This window comes from Vidua chalybeata, chromosome 7 (assembly GCF_026979565.1).
Source record: "Vidua chalybeata isolate OUT-0048 chromosome 7, bVidCha1 merged haplotype, whole genome shotgun sequence".
Lineage (NCBI taxonomy): Eukaryota > Metazoa > Chordata > Aves > Passeriformes > Viduidae > Vidua > Vidua chalybeata.
Genome location: NC_071536.1, coordinates 19399684 through 19423838, shown reverse-complemented (window position 1 = coordinate 19423838; position 24155 = coordinate 19399684). Strand labels below are relative to the sequence as shown.

The 24155-nt window shown below is 37.0% G+C and overlaps 1 protein-coding gene across 14 annotated transcripts in view; it reads left to right on the top strand.

Annotated features, from left to right (window-relative positions):
• MYO3B (myosin IIIB) overlaps positions 1 to 24155 on the top strand; it is a 230947-nt gene that overhangs the window by 33037 nt on the left and 173755 nt on the right. For 13 of the 14 annotated variants that reach the window (XR_008431755.1, XM_053947139.1, XM_053947140.1 and 10 more), the window contains one exon: positions 11550 to 11695. Coding sequence is in view for 13 of the 14 variants with exons in the window: in XM_053947139.1 (XP_053803114.1) it covers positions 11550 to 11695 (146 nt within the window). In the remaining variant the exon portion in view is untranslated. Of the gene's footprint in view, positions 1 to 1432; positions 1735 to 11549; positions 11696 to 24155 lie in introns of those variants that run through there. The other variant, XM_053947146.1, reaches the window with a different exon arrangement.

Sequence of the window (24155 nt, the reverse complement as noted above, 5' to 3'; positions counted from 1 at the left end):
AAAATATGGATTATGACATTTAAAAGCAAGGATTGAAACAGGAGTTGTCTGTTTGTTTGTAAGTTGTTCAGCCTTTGTAACAGTACAAGTCTCTTTTCTGTTAAAGGCCATATGAGTTTTGGGGAATTAGGGATGGAATTTATCTATTACAAATGCACACAGGTCTATTTCTGTAGGTTGAAGAGTTAAAAGTGTTGTGCAAACGTTTGTTGTAAAACATTTAATAATGTTTATGCATCTATTTTTGTTGCTAAGGAAGGCTGATTATAGCTGAGCAGAGAAAATATGCTGCTGTAAGGGGTCTAAAATTGATCTTTCTCAGTCTCAGAAAGAATGGTTGATATTTCACCATCTCCATAACAACCAGTTTAAGGAGACACAAGATACCTTAGAAACCACTGTGAAAGCATTATTTATGGAATCAGCTTGGTTGGACGCATTTCTAAAATGAGACCTCTATAAAATACTTCTCTAGATAATAACGGACATGTTATGAAATATTCTATTGAGCATGGATTATAAAAGGTTATTTTTATGGTACTGTTTTGCTTGAATAATTGCCATCAAGGGCAGTAATTACACCAAATTTATTTTCCTTGCCATGTTGAAGGTATTTATTCTCATGGCAGAAAGCCAAAGAGATAAGCAGATATTTAGATCTGAAAAATTTTGACCTGAAAGTAGAGCACACATGTAATCAAGGTATGTTATGTACATGGCATATCAAACAGGATCAGGTGTAGCTTTGAATTCTTCCTGATTTGAAAAGATCTGTTGAAAGAACCAACCCAGTACCATAACCATGGTAACCCATATTACATTTGCATGCCTATGTGAGGCATGCCAGGCTTCATAGCTGTGCCAATCTGCAAAACAGCTGTAAGGTGCTTAGATATCCATTATTTTGTTGTTGAAATGGCTTTTAAATGACAGGTTGCATAACATGCTTGCTCAAGTCACTGCAGTTGCTCATAGAAATGACAGGTTTCGAGTGACGTGCAGGATGCAATTTACTTTATTATTGGGGAGATCTTTCTGGTATTTTTAAAATATGCACCCAGATTTTTATGAGAAAGATGGAAGATTAGGACTGCAATAAGATGAGAAGGTGTGCTTGGGTAACAGTTCATTAGGAAGAGTGTTTTCTAGATGAGATTGTGGTGAGATCACTAAACACTAGAAAGGCACTTAACTCAAGTTTTTGCACTCATTTACAAAAAATCTTCCCACCTAAAGGTTTTTGACATAGGATAGAATTTATTTCAAGCCCCAAAATATCATAAAATAACTGAACAGGAATGAAATGTTACTAAACAGAGAAATAAAAAGCATGAAGGCTTTATTTTTTTCAACTGGACTTTATCTACATGTGACACATAGGTACCTTGGTCAATGCATAAGGTAATCATGGGATCTCATTTGGCAGTGAGAAGGATGGATTTCATCTGAAAGGGGAGTGAAGAGGGGAGATGAAGAAGCTTGCCTTGGCGGAAGAGACTACAGTAGTGTTTCAAAGTAGAATAAAGCTGACAGGAAATATTTTCCAGTGTAAACCCCAGGAAAATAAAATCTGGAGAAGAATGATGCAGGATGTTTCAAGCTGACAGATGGGAATAACTGGATATAAGCAGGAGACAAATACACTGGAAACTGGAATCACTAGATCAGCCTGGGTCATGACTATAAAATGAAGAAAACCACATTTTAAGATTAAGTTTGCAAAAGATTTCAAAGGTATTATATAGCATGGTACTTGAAATAGCAGAAGCTCATAGGAAAAAGCAGTGTCTGAGGGTGGTGTAAGGAAGGTGTTCAACTCAGTGTTCTGGCAGCATTCAAAGTAGCAGCTTAACTGCTTAATATTTGAGTGACTCAAGCATCTTGGCTCCTTTTTTTTCTGATGACTCTGAGGCTTGCTTAGCAGTATCAAGACAAAAAAGATCTGTCCTTGTGCATTTGTTTTGAGCAAAGCTCGTGATTCACAAAAATTTTGCTGAAAAATGAAAATACAGGTAAAAATTAGGCTGTGAGGAAGTAACAGAGAACGTGACAAGGATTAGTCAGTTTGAGAGCAGCTTTAAAGTAGACTCACTGAAAATGTATAATTGTTGTTTAACCTAATTAATATTTTTTCATAATTACAACTGTAGACTCTCAGAAACTGAAACACTGAATACAAGCATACCAATAAAAGATAAATAAGGCAGGATAGTGTTAGTGTGTTTAAAGCTGCCTGTTATCAAACACTTAAGTTACCTAAACTCTGCTTCTATTGTGCTGAAATAAATTGTGTTATGTGCTAGCAGGATGAATCAGATTTGAAGCTTTTGTACTGAACTGTCTTTACATTTGTGATTCTAAGCATTAACATGTATTATTTTCAACTTCCAGTGCACAACTGAACAAAACCTAGTTCAAATAGAATTGGAGATTTCTTTTTCCAGACATATGATTAGATTATCACAATCTAGCTGAAAACTTGACTCTTGAAACAAACTCAGAATATCACAGAATAACAGGGTTACAGAGTCAAGTAGGTGGAAAAGACCTCTGGGATCACTGAGTCCAGCCTATGACCAACTGTTACGTCAACTAGACCAGGGTGCTGAGTGCCACATCCAGTCTTTCCTTAAGCACTTCTGGGGATTGTGCCCCCACCACCTCCCCGGGCAGTTCCATGTTTAATGTTTATGTTTAATCACCCTTGCTGTGAAGAAATTCTTCTTAATGTCCAACCTAAACCATCCCAGACACAGCTTAAGACTATGATCTCTTGTCCTGGTTCAGACTGCCTTGAAAAAGAGGCTGACCCCCACCTGGCTACACCAAGTTGTAGAGAGCGATGAGCCTCCTCCAGGCTAAACACCCCCAGCTCCCTCAGCTGCTCCTCACAGGACTCACTCTCCACACCCTTCACCAGCTTCACTGCCCTTCTCTGGACCTGCTCCAGCACCTCAATGTCCTTTCTGAACTGAGGTGCCCAGAACTGGACACAGCATTCGAGGTGTGGCCTCACCAGTGCCGAGTACAGGGGGACAGCCATTGTCCTGGCCCTGTTGGCCACACTATTCCTGATACAGTCCAGTATACCATTGGCTTTCTTGGCCATGTGGGCACACACTGGCTCATGTTCAGCTGCTGTCTACCAGCACTCCCACGTCTTTTCCCACTGGGCCACTTTCCAGTCACTCTGCCCCCATCCTGTAAAGCTGCATGCTCAATCCCCTTATTCAGATCATCAGTAAAGATATTAAACAAGACTAGGCCCAATGTTGATCCCTGGGGGACACCACTAGTGACCAGACACCCACTGGATGCAGCACCGTTCACCACCACTCTCACCAATTGTAGTTTTAAGAATGGGAATAGAAAAAGAAAGAACTGGAGAGATGCCGAAGATAATTTAAAACTGCAGGGAATATGTTGTTATATTTTACTGATAACTGCTAAAAATGACACTGGTATATGTATATTTATATTTTAAAATGAACATAATTAAAACATAGTTGAGCCTTTGAAGGATTAGGTGTTGAAATATGACACATGACACATGAGTAGGAAAGGCTGTGATATTGTGGTAAGAATATACAAATTCTGTAATAATGAGTTAACCAGAGGTAAAATCTTGGGTCTGCTTTCCTATTTTCAGAGACATTTCAGATGTCACAGTATTATTTAAAGATGTTTCAACTCTGTGTTTTGAATATTTGTTACCATGCTGGCAGAAGGAAGTAATGATCAGTAAGATTGCCCCAGACACAGTTTCCCTTTCTCCTGCTGAATCAAGGCATTCTCCTGGGATAAAATTCAGTACATCTGAGGATCAGAATAAATTTCCAAAGTGTTAGAACAGTAGGTGAATAGCTTAAATTGTCTTTCTTTTCCCAATGTTCCTTTGTATTCTTTTTAAACTTTAAATCTGATCATGTGTGTGTAAGTCTAATCCTGAAACAATGAATAATATTTGCATTGTTTCAGTACAAAGTTGTGTGTCAGCATAATCTAATGAAAAATTAACAAAACTAGCTGGTAAAAAAGCACCCCAACAAGTAACTTGCATTAGCGTAGTTTTAAAATATACAAACAGAAAAATACAATTTTGCAAAAACCTTACATCAGCTTTTCTGCTGAAGCCAATATTTATTACAAAAAGGGCTGTATTCAGGTCTTAGAATTTGGGGAAAATTCCTTTAATTGTAAATACATTTAATGTGTAGTTTAAATAATGAATTGGGAAAACAGCATAAAAAAGATAATCCCATCACTAACCTGGGCTTATTGAATCATAGAATCATAAGTTTGGTTGGAAGGGACCTTAAAGATCATCTATTTCCAAGTCCCCTGCCCTAGGATGGGACACCTTCCATTCTACCAGGTTGCTCAGAGCCCCGTCCAACCTGACCATAGACACTTCCAGGGATATGGCATCCACAGCTTCTGTGGGCAACCTGTTCTAGTGCCTCACAACCCTCACAGTAAAGAATTTTTTTCCTAATATCTAATCTAAACCTACTCTCTCTCAGTTTGAATCCATTCCCTCTTATTCTGTCACTATACTCTCTTGTTAAAAGTCCCTCTCCATCTTTCTTTTCATGTTTTTAATTAACTCTAAACAGGTACAGTGATACATTCCCATGAAGCAGCCTAGTGTAGTCTCATCTTGTCATATTTCAGCCTATTCTGTTTGTCAGCCCTTTGCTTACATCAAGAGATTCAAGGTCAATTTGCTAAAATTAGCTTTTTGCATATGCACATTTTCACTATACTTTTAATTGCCACCTAAGCAAGGAATTTTCTACATGCTGATTTATAATGAACTGTAGGAATCTGCCACTTAGTATAAATAGGATATAGATTTCAAGAATGGATATACATGGATATACACTTACTTTTCTGCCTGAAAGCCATTTGAAAATAGTTGTACAGTGGAAAAGTATGCTTATTTTGTGATAATATTACACCTTCTCTAATAAGGAAAGTTTTGAAAATATTAAAGTAATCTTCCATGAAAGTATAATAACAACTCTTGTATAGCTAATGATAAGAGATAGATTATTAAATTAGCTCTTATTACAGTTTTTCAATTTTATAGTCTTTTCACCTTGTAAATTACGGTACATGAGATAAGATTGAAAGCATAATTTACAAAAAAATCCCCAAACAACTGTCCTCAGAGTAAAACTTTACTGAGAGAAACAAATCTGCTGCTGCTTTTATAGAACTTGTGTGTATCTGGCATCACAATTAATCAACAGTGAAATATTTGAAAATTCCACACATTTAAGGGCTAAAAATAATAAATGCAATAAATAAATGTTAAATTTGAAGGTAAGTAACATTGAAGAATTTGCCACATAAGTGATACTGTATTAAGCCTAGGGTGAAAAGGAATTTCCCTCTTGACATATATTATGAAATTACATCCTGTTTTTCAGGAGGTTAAGGTGCTGGGACACTGTAGTGTACTGGCAATTATTTTTAGAAAATACTAGTTGTCCTCTTGAAATGCAGCACTGCATTTGAGTGCAGCACTGTGCTTCATGTGGAATTAGGTATAGGCATGCCAGAGAAGAACTACAGAAGTGTAAGTGTGGGAGGGCATGGAGGGAAGAGTGGGAACAGTTACTCTAAATAGATAGGGCAAGACTGCATGGATGAACTGAGGGACATAGAAGTTAAGTGATTTGCTTAAGAACTTACAACAGGTTGGTGACAGAATGTGGGATAGAATTAAGTCTCTAAATGGGTGCACATGGTTGAAATGCCTGTGGCTCTGAGATGCCACCTTCTGAGAGCTGACAGATGATTTTAAAAAGTTCATTTTCTGAATACAGATTTTTATTTCTTTAAAGAAATCAAGGAAATTACCTTTACTGTCTTGGTTTTCCCCCTCCTTTCTTCTTTTTCTGTGACTCTCAAACTGAAGCTTTAACAAACTGCTGTAGTAAGAAGTTATACTAAAGTTGCTTAAAGTCCATAATGAAAGCAGTGGATTTAGAAGGCTGAAGTGGAATACAGAGGTTTCAAACTTTAAAGGACATTACATTCAAGAGAGGCAGAGAGCACAGCAGGACAGCACCAGCAAGCTCTCCCTCAAATGCAGAGTCTAGCAGAATGCATCCTCTCTTCCTCTGCCTCCAGGAGGGCTGACCTCCACCTGGGCTAGTATGGCAAGTGAAAAGTCCATGGCAGCTGGAGGAAACCTCAGGGAACATTGCCAGTAGCATTGATGACATAGCCATAGTCTTGTGAAGGGCTGTGGAGGAGTTGCTTCTATTTTGTTTCAACAGCTACGGAGGGCTTGTAAAGCTTTCATGTAGGGTGTTTAAAGATTTAAAAGACAAATCAAAACAACAAGCCCAAAACATCAGAGAAAATCAGTTCAATACCACGTGGGTCTGCACTGAGTTGCCTACATGAAATATGTTTAGTTAGGAGTGTGGTGGAGGAGGAGCTCTTAGTTTTTGCTTTCTTTGTGAAAGACCATTTGAAAGTCTGTATGAGGTGTGTAGTATATATACTGACTAGTGAGGAGTATATCTGTGGATCAGAAGCAAAAATTGTATTACAATTGTGTCAATTGTATTATTATGTGTAGTATTGAGTTTTTAGATATATTTTCAGATATACTATGGAAACATTTATATAATGGTACAAAATAAGGAACTGAAATCCAAATAAGAAAATGCAGGAATATGGAACCATTTTCAATCACAAAATTGCTTTTTATTCACTATATGAATGTGCTTGAAGAGTGGAAGGAAAAGAGGGAAAGAGGAAGTAATGGAGACATAGAAAAGTATCACTTTTGTTTGTCTAATTCAGTATCCCCGGTGCTGCTATGTGCTATCATGAAAGCCTTTTTTTAGTTTTGGTACACAGGAATTAGAAGAATATTTAATGTTATATTTCCAATGTAAACAAATGAAGTTGGGTTGTGTAGTGTCAGATGGAGCCCAGAAGTTCAGCTGGTTGATTTCACTTGACTGGTACAGCTGGCAATGTTGTTTTCCTTGCAGCAAGGGTAACAACTTAGTGCCACATTCATTTTCCATGCACAGTGCTTCTCAGCAGTGCTCACACACCACATAAGCTGCTTAGTTGGCTCTGTCAGCTGAGCCCAGCACCGCCTCACCCAGCAGCTGCAGCCTTGCTAACTCCAGGCTCCTTCCTGCTCTTCCTGTGGGTCAGCAGCGCTGATTGTGCAGCAGTCCTCTCCAGGTAGCACATCTGTACTGCTGTTATTAGCCTATGCTTGCAGCTCTGCTTTGTACAGACACTGTATTTACTGAGGCACAGGGAAAGTAAGTTCACTTCTAATAATTCTGGGTCAACTTAAAAGGGTTTGATGTATTTTGCTTCACCTAAACATGTGTATAGCTTCCTCTCTCTGCATGACTCAGTATGACCACTGTCCAAATAATAGGTAGTTCTCTGTATTAACTGTTTTCCTTCTTCTGAATCCACCTTTGATCTGCTACTGCACTTGCTGAAGTTCAGAGAAATATTTATATTGATTCCAGAACAGGCAGAATTATATCCTTGAATGTATAGTTTTCTTGTCAAGATATGTCATCTTGTATGTTTCTGAATTTTTGTGTTTCTGTACAGCTTATAAATCACACAGAATGCCTAGGCACTGACTTCTCTAAATTCCTTCCACTTAGTGTGACTGAATTATGTCCCATTTTTCCAGACCTGTGAATTCCCTATCCGCTGATTCTGTACCAGTGTGACCGTCAGCACAATTAGTGTTGACAACTACCATCACACTTTCTGTTTCTCTGTCTGGTGTTTGAATGCTTTTCAACCTACAGCAGTATGACTGGGCATGAAATTGTGATGAAATTACAACTAAAACAAAAGATGACAGCCTGTCTCCTTAGCAACCCAGGCCACTGTGTGCATGCAGCCAGCATTAAATAATTGCTAAAGTGAAAGACTTGGTGTTTATTCCTGTGATGTTTACTAGCAAATCTCAAGCTTAGCTACATCACCCCCTGAGGCTTTGCCATGAACATAATGTTTGCACAAAGCAAACTATGTCTTCTGTTTTGCTTTTACAAGCAGGGCAGGATTTTGCTGGATATAAAATTGGTGCAATATGCTGTCTTTGCACAAGGAAGAGAAAGGAAGAGACATGTTCTTCAGTTTCAGATCATGTCTTCTGGGCTCTCTGCCTTCATACCCCACAGGGCAGAGCAGGCCTCAGCAGTGCTGAGTGGTACTCTAGGCTCCAGAACGCCAACGAAAAGTAGAGATATTTAAAAAAAAAAAAAAAGTGTTTCTCAGTTCCTGGTAGAGACAGGAATATAAAGGAGGGTAAGTCAATAGCCCCTTTTGTTTTTGGCTTTTAGAGATTTTTGCTCTGCAGGAAGTAGCATAGTTTTTGAGGCAATACAGGACTGGGGCATTCCCATGGACTTGACTTGTGACTTAAAGAACAGTCTCTTCTTCACATTGCAAGAGAGTGTTATTTGCTAGACAACACATAAAGCAAACTCCTTTATGCACACCTTTCATCAAGGAAAAAACTGAAAATTTTGATTCTTGTTTTAAAAATTGAAATTAGTCACATCTGCATTTTTCCAAGGGGTACATAAGTTGGCGAGATTCTAATAATAAGTTCCACAGAAATTGAATACTCATTTCAAACCAAAGTGATGCATGTACATTCTGCATACTGGGTGAAGACAGTAGTTAATTTTGTATCTTTTCTGTGAGGCTAATCTCACTATTGTCAAGCTAATGGTCTAAAACATAGTGGTTCATGTGGTCCACTGTCTGAATGTCTTTTAAAAAAAGAATATATATTAAGGGGAATATTTTTTCTAAAATAATCACCATAGCCTCTATAATAGAATGGTGGAGAATCTAATGGTGTCTAATTCCCCTTGGTTATAATGGCAGTATTTTGCCATAGTGTCATTATACTGCCATGTACTGGAGTTAGGTGTGGAGCAGAAGATGTGTTATTCATTCCTTTCTCTTTGCTGGGAAGTACACTTTGAAGATGAAAAAAGCTCTAAGACTTACTAGTGTAGTTTGTTAAACTACATAAAACCAAGTTATAGAGCAAAGTTTGTCATTGTCCTGTAGTTAGAAGCGATTGTGATGTGCTTGTAGGGAAAATCATGATATCTTTGAATGTGGAACACCAGCTATGAGTGTGGCATTGCTGATGAAGTCCAGTGTGACCTTGAGCAGATCCTTCTTTTCCTTCTTTTGAAAATAAAAATGTGTTCCTCTGCATTATAGAATTTGAGAACAAATAGACAAGTGTTTGCAAAGGACTCAGTACACTTATGAGAATCCAAGCAACTTCCAAGGTATTCACCTCCAGGAAATGGGCTTTAACAGATTTTATACTAAGCAGATAAATATTTTTCACATGTTAAAAAAGGAAGGAGAGCACAGTGCATAAAGTTAGCCACATATGGAGAGATTTCCAAGTCATGGCCTTAGAAGTCAACTTGGATGATTTTTTTTGAGGAAGTCTCGTTGAATATACAGATGATTTGGGGACGTGTATAGAAAACCCCAAAATAAACAAGAAATATAAGCTTCCTCTTCAATCTCTGAGCAAAATTTCAATGATAGCCTCTTCAGAATATATTATTTAAGTATCTCCGATGGATCTCTACACTGACTTTCCAAATTTTTGCATTTGACTTTCTCATAAATGATATAAGAAAATGAAATTCTCATAAAGGCCTCTGAAACGGGTGTGTTTTGAAGCACTTTGCTTGAACTGTGTAGAATCTGTCTACTGTCCATATTTCATGAGATAGCGTGATCTCCATGATGAGATCAAGGCTATAGTGAACATTTTGAAGAACTAAAAATTATTCCAGAGCTTTTATTTAAGACATTCTGTTGAAGAGAAGGGAGATGGAGACATCTCTGTGTGACAATTTTGAAAAACACTGGATTAACTAACAAAGCTCTGCCTCTTCAAGTTGAAGGAAAAAAAATCTTAGAATCCTCTTTTGTGGTGCTTACTTTCATTTTTCCCCTTTCTCTGGCATACTAACTGAAAAAAATGAGGAGAAGGAGTGATCTCAACACTTGTCAAAACATTGATAAAAAATTTGGAAGCGTCTTCATTTTTCTTGACTGATTTGCTCTAGGAAAAGAAAAGGAATTAACTGATGTGCAACTTTAATGCAAACCTCCCCAACCCCCAAACATTTCAGTATTATTTTAACTGTGTTCAACACCCCAGTTTCTGATAAAATAAACGATGAGTGCACTACAGTGGGGTCATGAGTCCCAAATGAGAGATGGACAATTTCTGTGGGCATGTTGGCTAGAATCACTACCAGAGTCAGGAACGCCTTGGTTAGGTGCAGTTTATGGAGAAAGTAACTAAGAGGTTAGGATGGAATTGGCAGCTTCTCCAGGAAATGTTTTTTTATAACAGGTGACTCTCTGCCAGCAGCTACTTGTGTTGCTGACTTGCATGTTGCAAGCATATGCAAGTGTGCATATAACACAAGCACTGTGCAAAGTGTTGTTCCAAACTGAAGCCCTAACACAGGAATTGAGAAGTAATATAGAAGTTAAAAAATAGAAAATATCTTCTAGAACATAGGTACAGCCAGCCTAAGACATGTTATTTTATCTTAAGTACAAATTATTAAAGATACTTTTAAAACTGTGAGAAAAACCGTGGAAGTTTATACTAGCAATATGCAGGGATCCAACAAATTAATTTAAAGTAATTGTTTAATTTATGAGATTTGGAAAGACAAAATTGAGACATAATTCCAAATCATAATAAAATGCAGTCAAGCTGCAATTTTTGTCTCATCCCTTTGTAAAGATAAGGGCTAAATTTAAACATTGGTTTGAATCCCACATTTAGATTCAGCTGACATGAATAGTTAATGTATTAGAATGTGATCAGTGAGGTGACTGGAAGTGTGCATTAAGTCTGTGATGTAAAACAGTTCTGATATCCAAGGAGAGACTCCTACTCGCTTCCATTTTTCTTAGACAAGGTACATGGTATGTTACCTGAGATTTTTTTAAACTACTCAAATGCAGTAAATACAAAACAAAATAGAAAATAAACAAACAACAAAAAAAAGGGGCAGAAATTACTGATGGAATATCCTTGTCTAAAAACCAGCTGTGCAAATCAGTCTATCCTCATAGAAGTTAATAAGAATATAAGTCATAGAAGTTAACAAGAATAACATCAGTAGGGTTCTCTGTTATTATAATAGGTCTTTGTAAGTCGTTCTTTCAAAAAAAGAATTTATTATTGAGGTTCTTTGTATAGATATTTGAAGCATCCCATGGAGCTTAATGTATTTTAAAAAAAAGATATTGTTTTTAAAGAAAGCAAACATAAGAGATGTTCTAATTTGATGTTACCTTTTTGTGGTGTTTCTTCTGTCTCGTATATACAGGCAAAAATGATATGGATTTGATAGCTACATAGCATTTTAGACATGACTCAAAAAAATACTTTCATGTTCTGTTGGATGACATGAGTTGTAAATTAGATAAAAGCGTTGGTTTCTCTGCTTCTCTTCTGATAGGTCATTGCTTGTGAACAACAGTATGACTACTCATATGATGCTCGATGTGACGTATGGTCCTTGGGAATAACAGCTATTGAACTGGGGGATGGAGACCCTCCTTTATTTGACATGCATCCGGTGAAAACCCTTTTTAAAATTCCAAGGTATGGCACTAGATGGCTCTCTTCACTCACTAGTTTGTTCAAAGGCAGTCTACTCAAAGGAGAACTATTTGGCAAATGTTTGTTCCTAAAATCCTAAGAATCTCTTCAACAGTAAAACAATAAAAATCTGTACTGTTAAAGATTTTTTTTTCAGTCTGTCTTCTACAATAATTTTTATTTAGAACTCCTTGAAATTACTTATTTTATTCTTACCTTAGAATGTAAAATCATATAATATCCTGTTACCTTCCTTCCAACAGAATTTTTCTTACCTACTACAGATGAAAACGTTTATTTCAAATGGAGAAGCCAACGTTTATAACTGTTAAATAATGTTTTCAAATATTATTCCCCTAGAGTCTTAGGCTTGTTTTACTGTAAAAGAAAAACACAGTTTTGACAGTGCTATGAAGCAGTATGGCAGTTTCAGCAAACTGTAGTCATAATTTATTTTTTCATTTACCTGAGGATGTTAAAATGTGAAGATTTGGATTGTCATCCGTGGACAATCCAATATGAATTAGATATGAAAAAGGGATATACATTTCTTTTTATATATAGTCATGTAAATTAGCTGTATTATTTCATACTGTCTATATTTGATTTCATTTGTTTTCATTTCATTGAATCTTCCTGAATAAGTTGAGATTGTCAGTGTAAAATAGGGTTTAGCAACAGACCAGCTGTAATAATAGAAGAGATATAGAAATTGTCCATCATTGATTAGGCTGGTATGTACTAGTCTTTTCCACATTTTGGCTAATGAAGAATCACCACTGACTTAACAGTTTAAAATCGCATCATTACAAGTATTTGACCTTTTGTTATCTACACAGTTATCATAGGCCTTTAAAATTTAGTCTGATTGCAATTTGCATTTCTGATTAAGTCTATTTATATGCAGATGCAGTTGTGCTGGATTCTGGCTCATACAGTTATCTTCTTCTCCTCAGCTCAGACATGAGCTACCACCACTCTTTCCAAAATGATTCATACTGAAGCAGCAGTTGATCTTAGTGCCTTTTTATGAGCATCTGAGCAGTTAAGGCAAGGGAGGCTTCAGATTATTAAAACAATATCTAAAAATTTTATCAGTGCTCAAAACAGTTTAAGAGGACAGAAGTGATACCAAAAGTAAGAGCAAGCAATAGGAAGATACAGAAAAATAGGGCATGTAAAGTCTTTGATTTCTGTCTACAGATTACCTGTTTCTCCATGTGCTGACTCCAGTTGATCGGTATCTTTCTATTTATACTGCCTTCTGTGTACTAGACTGGTCTGTTGTCTGTGATGCTGGTTTCTTTACGTTAGCAGAAAACTTTGCAGTGGTTTTCAAGTTTTGTTATCAAACACTATTTGATAATCTATTCTCATGAATATTTTAAAATGTTAGTATTGGCAAAATTGCCAAAACTAGGTAAAGAAATGTCTGTGTGTATTTCTGTAGACTTCTTCCATTCTCAAATAGTCAAGTTTCTCTGTCAGTTTAGTCACTGGCTTTTTTTCTAGTGAGAGTCAATTGTGCTTTTAGCCTTGGCTTTGGGTTTCGTCCTAGTGAGCAGCAGAGCTAGACCTTAGTCTTAAATTAGTATAATTTAAATCAATGAGTCTTTACTTTGACTTTATAGGATTTGAATCAACCATTGGATGAGTAATTTTGTACTGGCAGTCAGAGCAGTTTGCATACCCCCAAGATCTCTGGAAATATCTTGTGTAGAACTCAAGTCAAGGACTAATGTTAAACTTAACTGCCTCCAGATTCACATCTGTGTTATGAAACTTGGACCAGGGATGGACTAATCTTCAGATTGAATAGCTCAGAGGCTGGCAAAGGAGCACATCTGTGCATGCACCATAGAGTCCCACGATGTGTTATCTGGCATTGTGGGAAGAGGCGGTCTCCTATGCCCATTCAAATTCAGATTTTCTATCACGGGTCAAGCAACATAAAACGTGATTTGGGACTGAATTTATCTCAACAAAATGTCTTATTTCTAGAGGACAGTGAACCCTCAGAAATCACCAAGTGCTCCAACTTGGGCATAAGAAAAAAGGTGATCTCACTGTGCTGCACTTCCCTCAAAGCCTGACTAGTGTTTCACAACAGGAGATGCTGCATGCTAAGTGTTTTTGAAAACACAATGTGTTTTCTTAAGGTGTCTAAGTATTAACTTCATACTTTTGACAATATGGCCTGAGCTGTGAGCCAGATGTTTAAGCAACTTCCTGTGGTTAAATTTTTCTTGTCCTACAAAATTTATCTGCAGCAAATATCTGACAGCAAAAGTGAAGTGAAAAAGAAAATGCTAGTTAATTTTTACATCAGATGTTTCATTAGACTCTGGACCTTATTTGTATGTGTATTATGTAGATTTAGAAGAGCAGGGGATACAAGTTCCTGGACTAATGCAAATATAAAAAACCTCTTTCATTCATGAACATTTTGTTGTATGAAGGTGCAGTATCTTAGAAGCAGTTGTGATAGCACTTGCATGGGACTTTTCTTAAAACTGCTAATGAGAAGGAGGCATCTTAGAGCAAATGTTAAGGTTCTGTTTTGCAATAATGCACATATTCTCTCTCATCAAAATGGATTCTTGGATCTAACTAATAAATCTCCTGAAAAGGGACCTCCAGTGCCTAGAGATAAGAGATAAATCATACTGCGAAGACACTGAACCATGAAATTATTCTGTTAACATGTCATCTGCCTAGAATATATTTTCAAATCTCCGGCAGAAGGGTCTAAATTATGAAAGGAAGGCGGCCTAGCAAAGTTGGTAATAGGGGAGTTGATACTTTTAACCTCTTCCATCTGCTGTCACTACTTAGGTGTGTCGGTTTTGGCAAAAATATTGCAAAATGAAATATTCTCAAATATCATTACACCTAAGCTTTTTAAAGTAAAATAGGTCCATAAATTCTTCAAACTGTGTTATCTTGTGAGAAATGTTACATCATCTCAGTACTATCTCTTAGAGTATCATGACAAATCACTGGCAATTATTTGAAATTTTGAAAAGTAACTACTATAAAAAATAGTGTGGCAAAGAGGAGATAAAGATGGTATATTGTAGTCTGGAAAGGGTGGGTGGGATGTATGTACCACTGTAAACTGAGGATTTCAGATCATGTTGCAAAGATCCTGCTTTTCAGGATTTGTCTCTTTATATAAAAAAGTCTTTTTTACAGGGACATGGTAAAGAGCAATTTTTTTTAGGTTACGCTGACAGCTGACACTAACAGGAATTAAACCAAATTCTCCACTTACATCTATCACTCATGTGTTCATCTGAGAGCAGTGGAAGGCACCTGTTTTAAAATTGGTTGGTGATAAGAAATGGCTATTTGATTTTCTAACTCACAAAATCTGAGAATTAAGTGAAATTTCATTTAAAATTATTATGCTTCATTAATTCATGTTAAATACCCAGGAGTGGAATGGAGTTGAGCTTGTGAGTAGTCGTTGACTGGTGCAGTTCTTAACCTGTGTTGTACTGTGTTGAGACTTACAGCTCTTAGGAATACTTGTTAGTTTGAATTTACTGATGTTTGACTGCTTCAGCAGCTACCCTGCATCCAGCAGGATCAAACCACCTCCTGCCCAATTGCAACTTCAGCTTCGTGGTAGTTTGTACATAGGCAGTATCTTTCTCTCTGTGCCACCATACACTCACCTTTTATGTTGGTAAATAAACTCTGAAGAAGTTCTTCAAGAGTACTCAGTTACTGCCATTTTTAACATATGATCATGTCAAGAGAGAGAAAAGACAACAGAATATAACTTCAGTACACAGAGTGACTGTGGGACAGCCTGTTGCACCTTCACCTTGCTTTGCTGTATACATGTGAGGCATCTGGCGTACTGCAGGTAGTTTCATCCACCTGAACAGGTAAGATCCATTGTGGGGACATTTTAAATACTAACGTTTTCTAACACAACCTTTCATACTGCAACCTCTCATATTCCAGCTTTTCTGTAATTTTGCCATCTGCATTGGTGTTGACATGATCTTGATAGATCATGTAGCATACACTTTTACTGCTGCTGCTTGGAATGGTAAAGAAACACAAGTATGTGTTGTAGGACAAAATAGCTGAGAGTTCGTTGCTTTTTTAAAACAAAATCCAAAAGAATTAATACAATTGTAGTGACTTAATATGAAGTGTTTTAAAAAATTAAAGGAATGTGCTGAAAATAGTCTTATGGTAAATAATTGGACATCAGGAATAGAAGTTTCAGAGCATAATGTTGTTTATTTCTGAATAGGAATGTGAAGTTTAGTTACAACAGTGTGACTAAACTACTTCAGAAGACCAGATTCTGCCTATGGTTATAGACAGGGCATCAGGGTGTCTGTAAAAGCTATGTTTAATTGTCTGAGGAATAAGCTGACTTTTAAACAATATTTTATTATCTAATACATTGGATCCACATTATTTTGTGATTGTATTTTTATAGAAAATTCCAAATAATAAAAATGTAAGGTGACATGTTATATTTAGTGAGCAGAACTAAATGTCCTTGGGATTCTCCTTAGCTGGTGTATGAATAGCAAAGCAATTCAAGAATAGTCTACCTCTAGGTGAGAAAACAGATGGGTCTGTGACTAGGCAGTGGAAAGACCACTACTAATTCTTCAGGAGGTTACAGACTTGTCATACAATCTTGAACCAGTGAAATATGACTAGATTTTCAAAATTACTTAAGTCCCCAAATCTGTTGTTGGCTAGCTAGTGGAATTTCCAAGAAGCACTTTGTGTTTTATTTCTTTTACAATGCTTTAAATCTCCATTCTGTGGGTTTTTTTTTTTCCCAAAGAGCTCAGGATCACTGGTTTCACAGTAAGTGAAGCATTGATATGTTTTTGAAAATGTCAGAAATTGTGTGTGATTGGCTGTATTTTCTTCCATAGAATCACAGAATGGTTGAGGTTGGAAGAGATGTCTGGAGGTCATTTTGTCCAACTGTCTTGCTCAGCCTGAGTTATCTGTAGCAGATTGCCCAGGACAGTGTCCATACAGCTTTGAGTATCTGCAAGGATGGAGACTCCGCAACTTGTCTGGGCAACCTGTGCCAGTTCTCAGTCACCCTTACAGTGAAAAAATATTTCCTGATGTTCAGGTTAAACCTTCAGTGTTTCAGTGTGTTCGTATCGACTCTTGTGCTGTCACTGGGCACCACTGGAAAGAGCCTGGCTCAGTTTTCTTTACGCCCTCTCTTCATGTATTTCCTCCACATTGCTAATACCCATTTTGAGCTTTCTCTTTTCTGTGTTAAACCATCCTGCCTGTCCCAGCCTTTCCTCATTTGAGAGGTGCTCCAGTCCCCTAAATCAATCTCAATGACTACTTGCTGTCTCAGTGACTACTTGCTATTGGACTGTCTGCAGTAGCTTTGTGCCTCTCTGATACTGGGGAGGCCAGAACTGGACAGAGTGCTCTACACGTGGCCTCAGCAGGGCTGGTAGAAAGGAAGGGTCACCTGTCTCAGCCCGCTGCCCACACCCCTCCTAAGGCAGCCCAGGGTTCCACCAGCCTTTGTTACCACAAGGGCACAGAGCCAGCTCATGTTCACCCTGGTGTCCACTGGAAGCCCCAGTTCCTCTGGTGCAGGGCTGCTTTCCTGGTGGTCAGCCCCCAGAAACCCTGGTTCAGGGCCCTGCACTGCTTTTGCTGAACTTCTGAGTCTCCTGTTTGCTGTTATCTCCAGCCTGTTGAGGTTCCTTCCCTTTGGATGGCAGCACAACCCTGTGGTGTAACAGCCATTCCTCACAGGTGGGAACATGAGCAAACTTGCTAAGGGTGCACTCTGCCTCATCACTATTGAAGATGTTGAGTGGGACTGGACCATTTTTACCCCTGCAGTACACCTCTAGTGGTGCATGTAGGTGTTTGTGTGATTTGGCAGTACATGCATTAAGTCCATGGGGAAACAGTTTTGTGCAAAGAGGACAAGGTATTTTAGTATTGTTACAATCACTGTCTCAGAGTATGCAGCAGTGCCAAAAGACTTCAGGGCAAGGGCTCAGCCCTTAAAAGGATGTACAGTCTTATTCATTACTAATTAATTCCTAACAGGTATATGAATTGATAAAAAATCAAATGCATCCTTGGGTTTGAATATCAGATTCAAATAGATCTGTGCCAGGGTTTAACAGAGTAATGAGTACCTTGTAGTACTTTTACCTTCATTATATCATCTTTATTTAAAAAGCAGAGAGCTATTTCTAAGACTGTACCACGTATGCATCTATAACTGGGCTTTTAAGTCTGGCAGTAGATCTAGAAATTGAAGTGTATGCAGTTAGCAGCTGTATCATAGCAAAATGGGATCTGTTTTCCATTTACCTTATGACATTTTAATATATTTGGGAAAGTGGTAGAATATTTTAAGTATTTTTATATATTACATAAGACAGTAGGGAATTAGCTCTAAAATTAAATCATCTTGGTGCCATTTCCCTCCTTTCCTTCCTTCAACTGTTCAGTTATCACATAACTTATCTACAACTGCCTGTTTCTCATTGATTTTGTCTTTCTCTTCCTTTTTGTAAGCAATTTACAGATAGAATTTGATTTTGCAAATGCACTCTTTATTCATATGTATTCATAGCCTAATTTCAGCAAGTAATTGTAATTTGTGCTCTGTGGCTTGCTGTTGAATAGTCTGTTGTAAGCATTTAGTGTTTTAGCTGTTAAGGAGGACTTCGTCTGCACAGTATGTTTCTGATTTTTGATTCATTGAGAGTCTCTCCTCCAACTGGCTTTCTCATGAATAGAAGAGTACTGTTTTATAGGTATATTTTTGGTTCTTATTTAAAACAGGCTGTTTCACCAAACGTTTCCTGCCAGTATAGTTGTTGCTAGAACACAGAAGAGCTAAAATGTATGCAGCTGAAATGAATTCATCAGGAAACTCGAATAATCGTGAAAATAAACATGCTCAGCTCTCAACCATTTTCTAAGCAAATAAAAAAGAATCACTTCTGATGCTCTGTGTTACTCTCCATGCTGCACTCAACTGTCTCTGAGCCCTAGGTAGAAGCTGAGATGCCTGACAGATGTTTTTACTGACTCCATATGCAGTTAATTCTGTGCATTAAATGCACATAAACTGTTTTAGTCATCCAGTTTCTAAAATAAATTATTATTTTTCAAAATCTATTGCATAAGTAATAACAGACTGCTAAGATACTGTGAATGCCATTTTGTTTTGCTCTAGTGGAAAATTTCTTGCTGACAAGGTCAAGCTTTGCAGTCTGAGAGCAGTCATGTGATGAAAGGCACATCCAGCAGGAGGAGAGGTGGGAGATGGACATCTAGTGTTGTCTCTTTCAGAAGTGAGGATTTGAAATATGTTTCAGCTAGATTTAGGGGATAGAGCTGACGTACCAAGTCTTGCTTTTATTATTGTAGACTAAAATTATGTTGGTTTTAGTGTGCTTTCAAAACTGCTTCCTGTTTCTTGACAGGATTATAGTAGTTAACAGCATTGTCTGTAGTTGTCTTTTGGCAGTAATACTGTCAGCATAATCCTTACACAGAGTACATACTGATTTTTAAGGAGATTCATGCTATGGTGCACAGTGAACTGGAGATTGCAATGGAGAAGATGTAGCATGGTTGCTTTTTATTTCTAGTGCAGCAAAGTACTTGTGCTCTGCATTTAAAATGAGTTTGAAGATTGTGAGAAAATCTCACAATAGTTACAACCAATTTTCCACCATTTACCCCAGGAAATAGCTTCCTTTCAGGTAAATAGCTCACATATAATACTGCTTTGCCCTGAGATATTTAATGTTCAGGTATGTTTTTATGATTGATTAATATAGAGATAGATTCTTAGGATAAAAATAATTAAGATAGTCTAGGAGTCAAGTTGCTCAGTAAACAACTAGGTAGCTATATTTTCAACATATAAGCCTACATCATTACCAGAGGTTGCTGAGAGGCTGCTGATGCTTAATAGATAAGGTTTAGATAGATTACCTGCAGTACTAAACAATTTACTGGGAACAGAAAATGGGCTTCAAATACAGTCTAGAAATGAAACATCACAATTATTTGAGGTACTCTGTAACCTTGGAAACAATTGGGAGCAGTGACATCAGCAACAATTATGTGCTATTTTGTCTTCAGTTTATCACCAAGGTAACCAGAGCAGGTTTCTCTGCTTGAAATTTTAAGAATGTTGTGGTCTGGTACTAAGTGAACATTCATGAAGCAGACTGCATAGGGTCTATTAAAATTGCATTCTGCATCCCTTTTAAAATGATCCTTCAGGACATAAATTGTGTAAACTCCTGTGTTTGTTTGTTTGTTTTTTCCTTTTGTCCCCCCTTTTTTTTCCTATGAAACAGCTGCAGGCAAATAAAGCCTTAGCTACTGTGCTAAATTCTCTGAATACTGGAAAGAAGGAAAATTTATTTCCTTATTGATTCCTTTTTTTGGCCCCCAAATACCAAGTATTGCAACTGCACACAAAGGCTGGAAATAGCACAGTGTTATTTTTGGACATGGGATTTACCCACAATGGAGGACACAGGATGTACCCACACCAGACTTCCTTGAGGGGAGCTCTGCATCAAAGTCTAGTTTCACAAGAGACTTGTATTCAGTACTGCCAGAGGAAAATACTGGATGAGTAATTCCCTTAGACTTCCTGGCTATCAAACATCCATAGTCAGCCTACCTTACCTTTTGGTTGTGTCACATGTCTTTCTCGTGCCATCTAACCATCTTCATGCTTAGTCCAGAGAAGTGTTTGGTTTTTTGCAGTGGATTTGGAAAAGGTGATGTTTGAATTAAAGTTTTGTTGCACGGTAGCAAACGTGTGCTCCCCTTTTTAACTGCTTTCTGATTGGAAAGTTATGTGCTGTCAGAGCCATAATGTCAAACATCTTCCGTTTTTTGCATGTGTCTTTATCCCTAGATTGCTGCCCATGCAAGACACACACTTGTGTTCTGTTGAGTTATTGTGCATTTAACAGGTGGTTTTGCAGGGCCATTGGTGTGCAGGCAACTTGCGGTACTTGTGCCTTGGAAATATAAGTTAGAGCTTACTGTTTGAAGGAAAGTAATAAAATTCTGTTCTGGTTTGTAGTGCAGTCCTAAAGAAGTGAAACTTCATTACATGCCATTAGCCTTGTGGGGTTCCAAAATAAACTTTATAGCCTATGTTTAATATTGGAGTTCAGTAGCCCACATAATTTATAATGAATTGAGCCAAGTAAATTAAATTAGATTTTTGCACGAATAAAAGATAATCTCTTCACATAGTTTGCTATTGCCGAGTGAATAAGACACCTTGTACATTTCACAGTTCTAGAGGCTTTCATGGGACGTAGTCAAAAAACTGATGCCTTTTTTCTATTCAAAATAGAATATTGATGTTCATATTTATAAAGGAATTAATTCACTGGCTGATAGAAGCAGAAGAAAGAGAAAGTGAACTTTTTAGATACTAGCCACATTCTAGAAAGACTGTCATTATCCTTAGGATCGTAATGAATGTGTGTTGGTTATTTTTTTATGATAAAAAGTCAACAAATGCTTGTGTGCTTTGCTCTCTAAAGTAATTTTCAGAAATATGCAATAAAAAGTAATCACACTATTCGCAAACATATTTGGTGAAAAGGAGTTGGGCTTTGAAAGGTATTGATTTGCTTGTTGCAGTTATCAGCTTGATTAATGTTAAGATTTTATGCAGTATATTTAATAATTACTCATGATTAGTGCAGTAATAATGCACTACACATATCTGCACATTTACTATTAACAATTAGTGGCTTATATTGTTGCATTTTATTTCTTCCTTATCAGAGATACAGTCATAAGTTAGAACTCATATAATTTTTAAAGAAATATTTATTGGAGTAGGCATTGGTCATAAATCTTTATAACTCCAGTATTCAGGGAGTAATAATGATTTCAGTGGGTTTATTTCGTGATCGTGAAATGCCGTTTAGATTTCTGCTGTACTGCAGCTTCTCCCAAGAGGTCGTACAGGAGGTGCAAGTTTCCACAACTTTCATGAGGCCAAGGAAAGACTCACAGGCAAGATTCTAGATAGTGCATTCTCTGCAGAGAGGCTACAATTCATATATGAACAAACTGGAATGTAGTCAGATTAAATGACTTTGCAATGCTAGGTTGGCAAATGTTACAGTGCTGTTTGAAGAAATAGCAAGCACGGAATGGAGAAAGGAAATAGAAGAAGGGGAAAGTGATAAATAATGATGAAGGCGCGGTGCAATGGCCTGTAAGTTGGTTCTGTGCTAAGGTTCAGTATTTATGTATTGCTAAATGTGATCTTGGGCGTGTAGGGACACAAAGCAATATCCATGTTTAAGGCCTGGATTTCAAAGTGCTGACTTACATGATAACTCAAGAGTCCTTACTGAAAATTAATTTGAAGTGTGAAGACCTGAGAAAATAAAGCCTTGAGAAACCTGAGCTGAACTCAAATGATCCTGTTTTTAGCAGGAGGTTGGAATAGAGACCTTCTGAGGTCCTTTCCAGCCTTTGTTAGTCTGTGCTGTGGGGAAAAATGTTCACTTCATCCATATATGGGTTTTAGGAGGAATTTAAGTAGTAAACAGGATAGTTTACTTACTTAGCCAGTCTGAATAAACAATTACTGTACTAATTTGTCTAGTGTTGTTAGTTACCCTCAAAAATTTGCATTGAAAGCATACAGATATAAAGGTATAAAAGGTTTGAAGAGTGAAAAAAAGCTGGTAAAACTTATCAAAACCAAGTGAATTTTCCAAGGCACATATAATTATTTTTACAGAGGTCTATATTTGCTTTATTGAAAAAGTGTCAAAATTTTTATAGTGTATCCAAAAAAAAAGTTAGAGGTAACTTGAACATAGCCCTGCTTATCTCTAAGATATAAGATCTCTAAGATGTAAAGTATATATCTAAGATCTTGAAGACTGGCGTTTTAATCTACTTGGCAAATTAATGTTGAGATGCCATGAATGCGATCTGTATTTACCAAAAAAAAAAAAAAAAAAAAAAAGAAAGGTATATCTGTGAGAACAGAAGCAGCAACAAAGCAACCCTTGGGCTCTTGGAAAGGGAGCACCCACTTTTCTTTCTGAGCAAACCTTTCTTCAGTAGCTTGGACAGTGACAGGGGAAAGAAACATTTCTCCTTTTGAGTGAGATGGTATCTCTGCTTTGGCATCCAGCACCACAGTCTCTGAGAGCATAGGAAAAAAATAATCGTAACATCTTTCATCTTTCTACTTGGCTGACTGAAGTGATTACCTTTATGAAGTTTAGTTTGGTTAAATTAGCTAAAATATAACTGCTAGGTTACTTCATTCCCAGTATAGTTATATCAGATTCCCTCTTATCAGACTGTTCACATATTAATACAAGTGCTGGATAAAGATGTTTTGAATTACAGTAAGGTAGCTTCATTGGGCAAGTTGATGATCCATGATCTGTTGCCAGCTTGCAAACACATCAGAGTTTTAGAGCAGGCAACATCTGCTTGAACTGTCTGGAGACACAAAAACAACAGAGTAAGTCTTATATTGCAGCAAAACCAGATATCTGAGTTGATGAAAGTATAATTTTCTTTTTTGTTTAGCCATTCTATGTGTTATTTAAAATTGAGTGCTCATGTCATGTTAAAAAGTATGTAATCACCTTAGTTACTCATAATTAATTACTGAGAGAAAATTGAGGAAGGAAGGAAGAATTGTGTTCCATATTATACCCTCTATTTTTATTGTAGATGTATTTTTACTTCTCTATCCTAGTTTTGCCTTTGGGGATTTTGGTTTGTTTATCATCTTTTTTGTCCCTCATTTTTACTTTTTGCTCTTCTCACTTTGTTAGTACTTTGATATTTTTCCCAATCTTGGCATTGTGTTTTTCCTTTTGCCAAGGTACTGCTTCCCATCTTCAAAATGTTCCCTTGTCCTATGACTGTCATTTACCATTGCTCTTTCAATTCTTCATTTTCTCTGAATTTTTAAACTTATCCAGGAGATCCTTCTTTTCAGAGCTTACCATAGAATATTCAGCATGAGGTTATGGTTAAATTTTGCATTAAAAGAAAAAAATCACCTCCTTGATCTTCATGTGTTCCATGATGTTTTAATAGATCAGCTCTGTAGCAGTTTCTTTGGTCTCTTATTGCATCACTAATTGCTTTGCTACACATTACATCCATCATTAGGATGGACATAATGTCCATCATTACTTTCAGTGTGGTTTAGCCACCTTTATCCTTTCCTAGATTCCCTAGCTTATATGAATCAATATTTTCCCCAAGATATTTTCCATGGCCTATCCAACTGTTTCAAGGAACACATGAGTTTTACATTCGTGTCTTTACAGGTTTATTTGATTTACTGTATTATTGTCATTTAGTTCTGCCTAAGAGAGAGTTTATTTGAATTGTAGTCATGGGACCTTTTTGGTAATGAATAAACCTT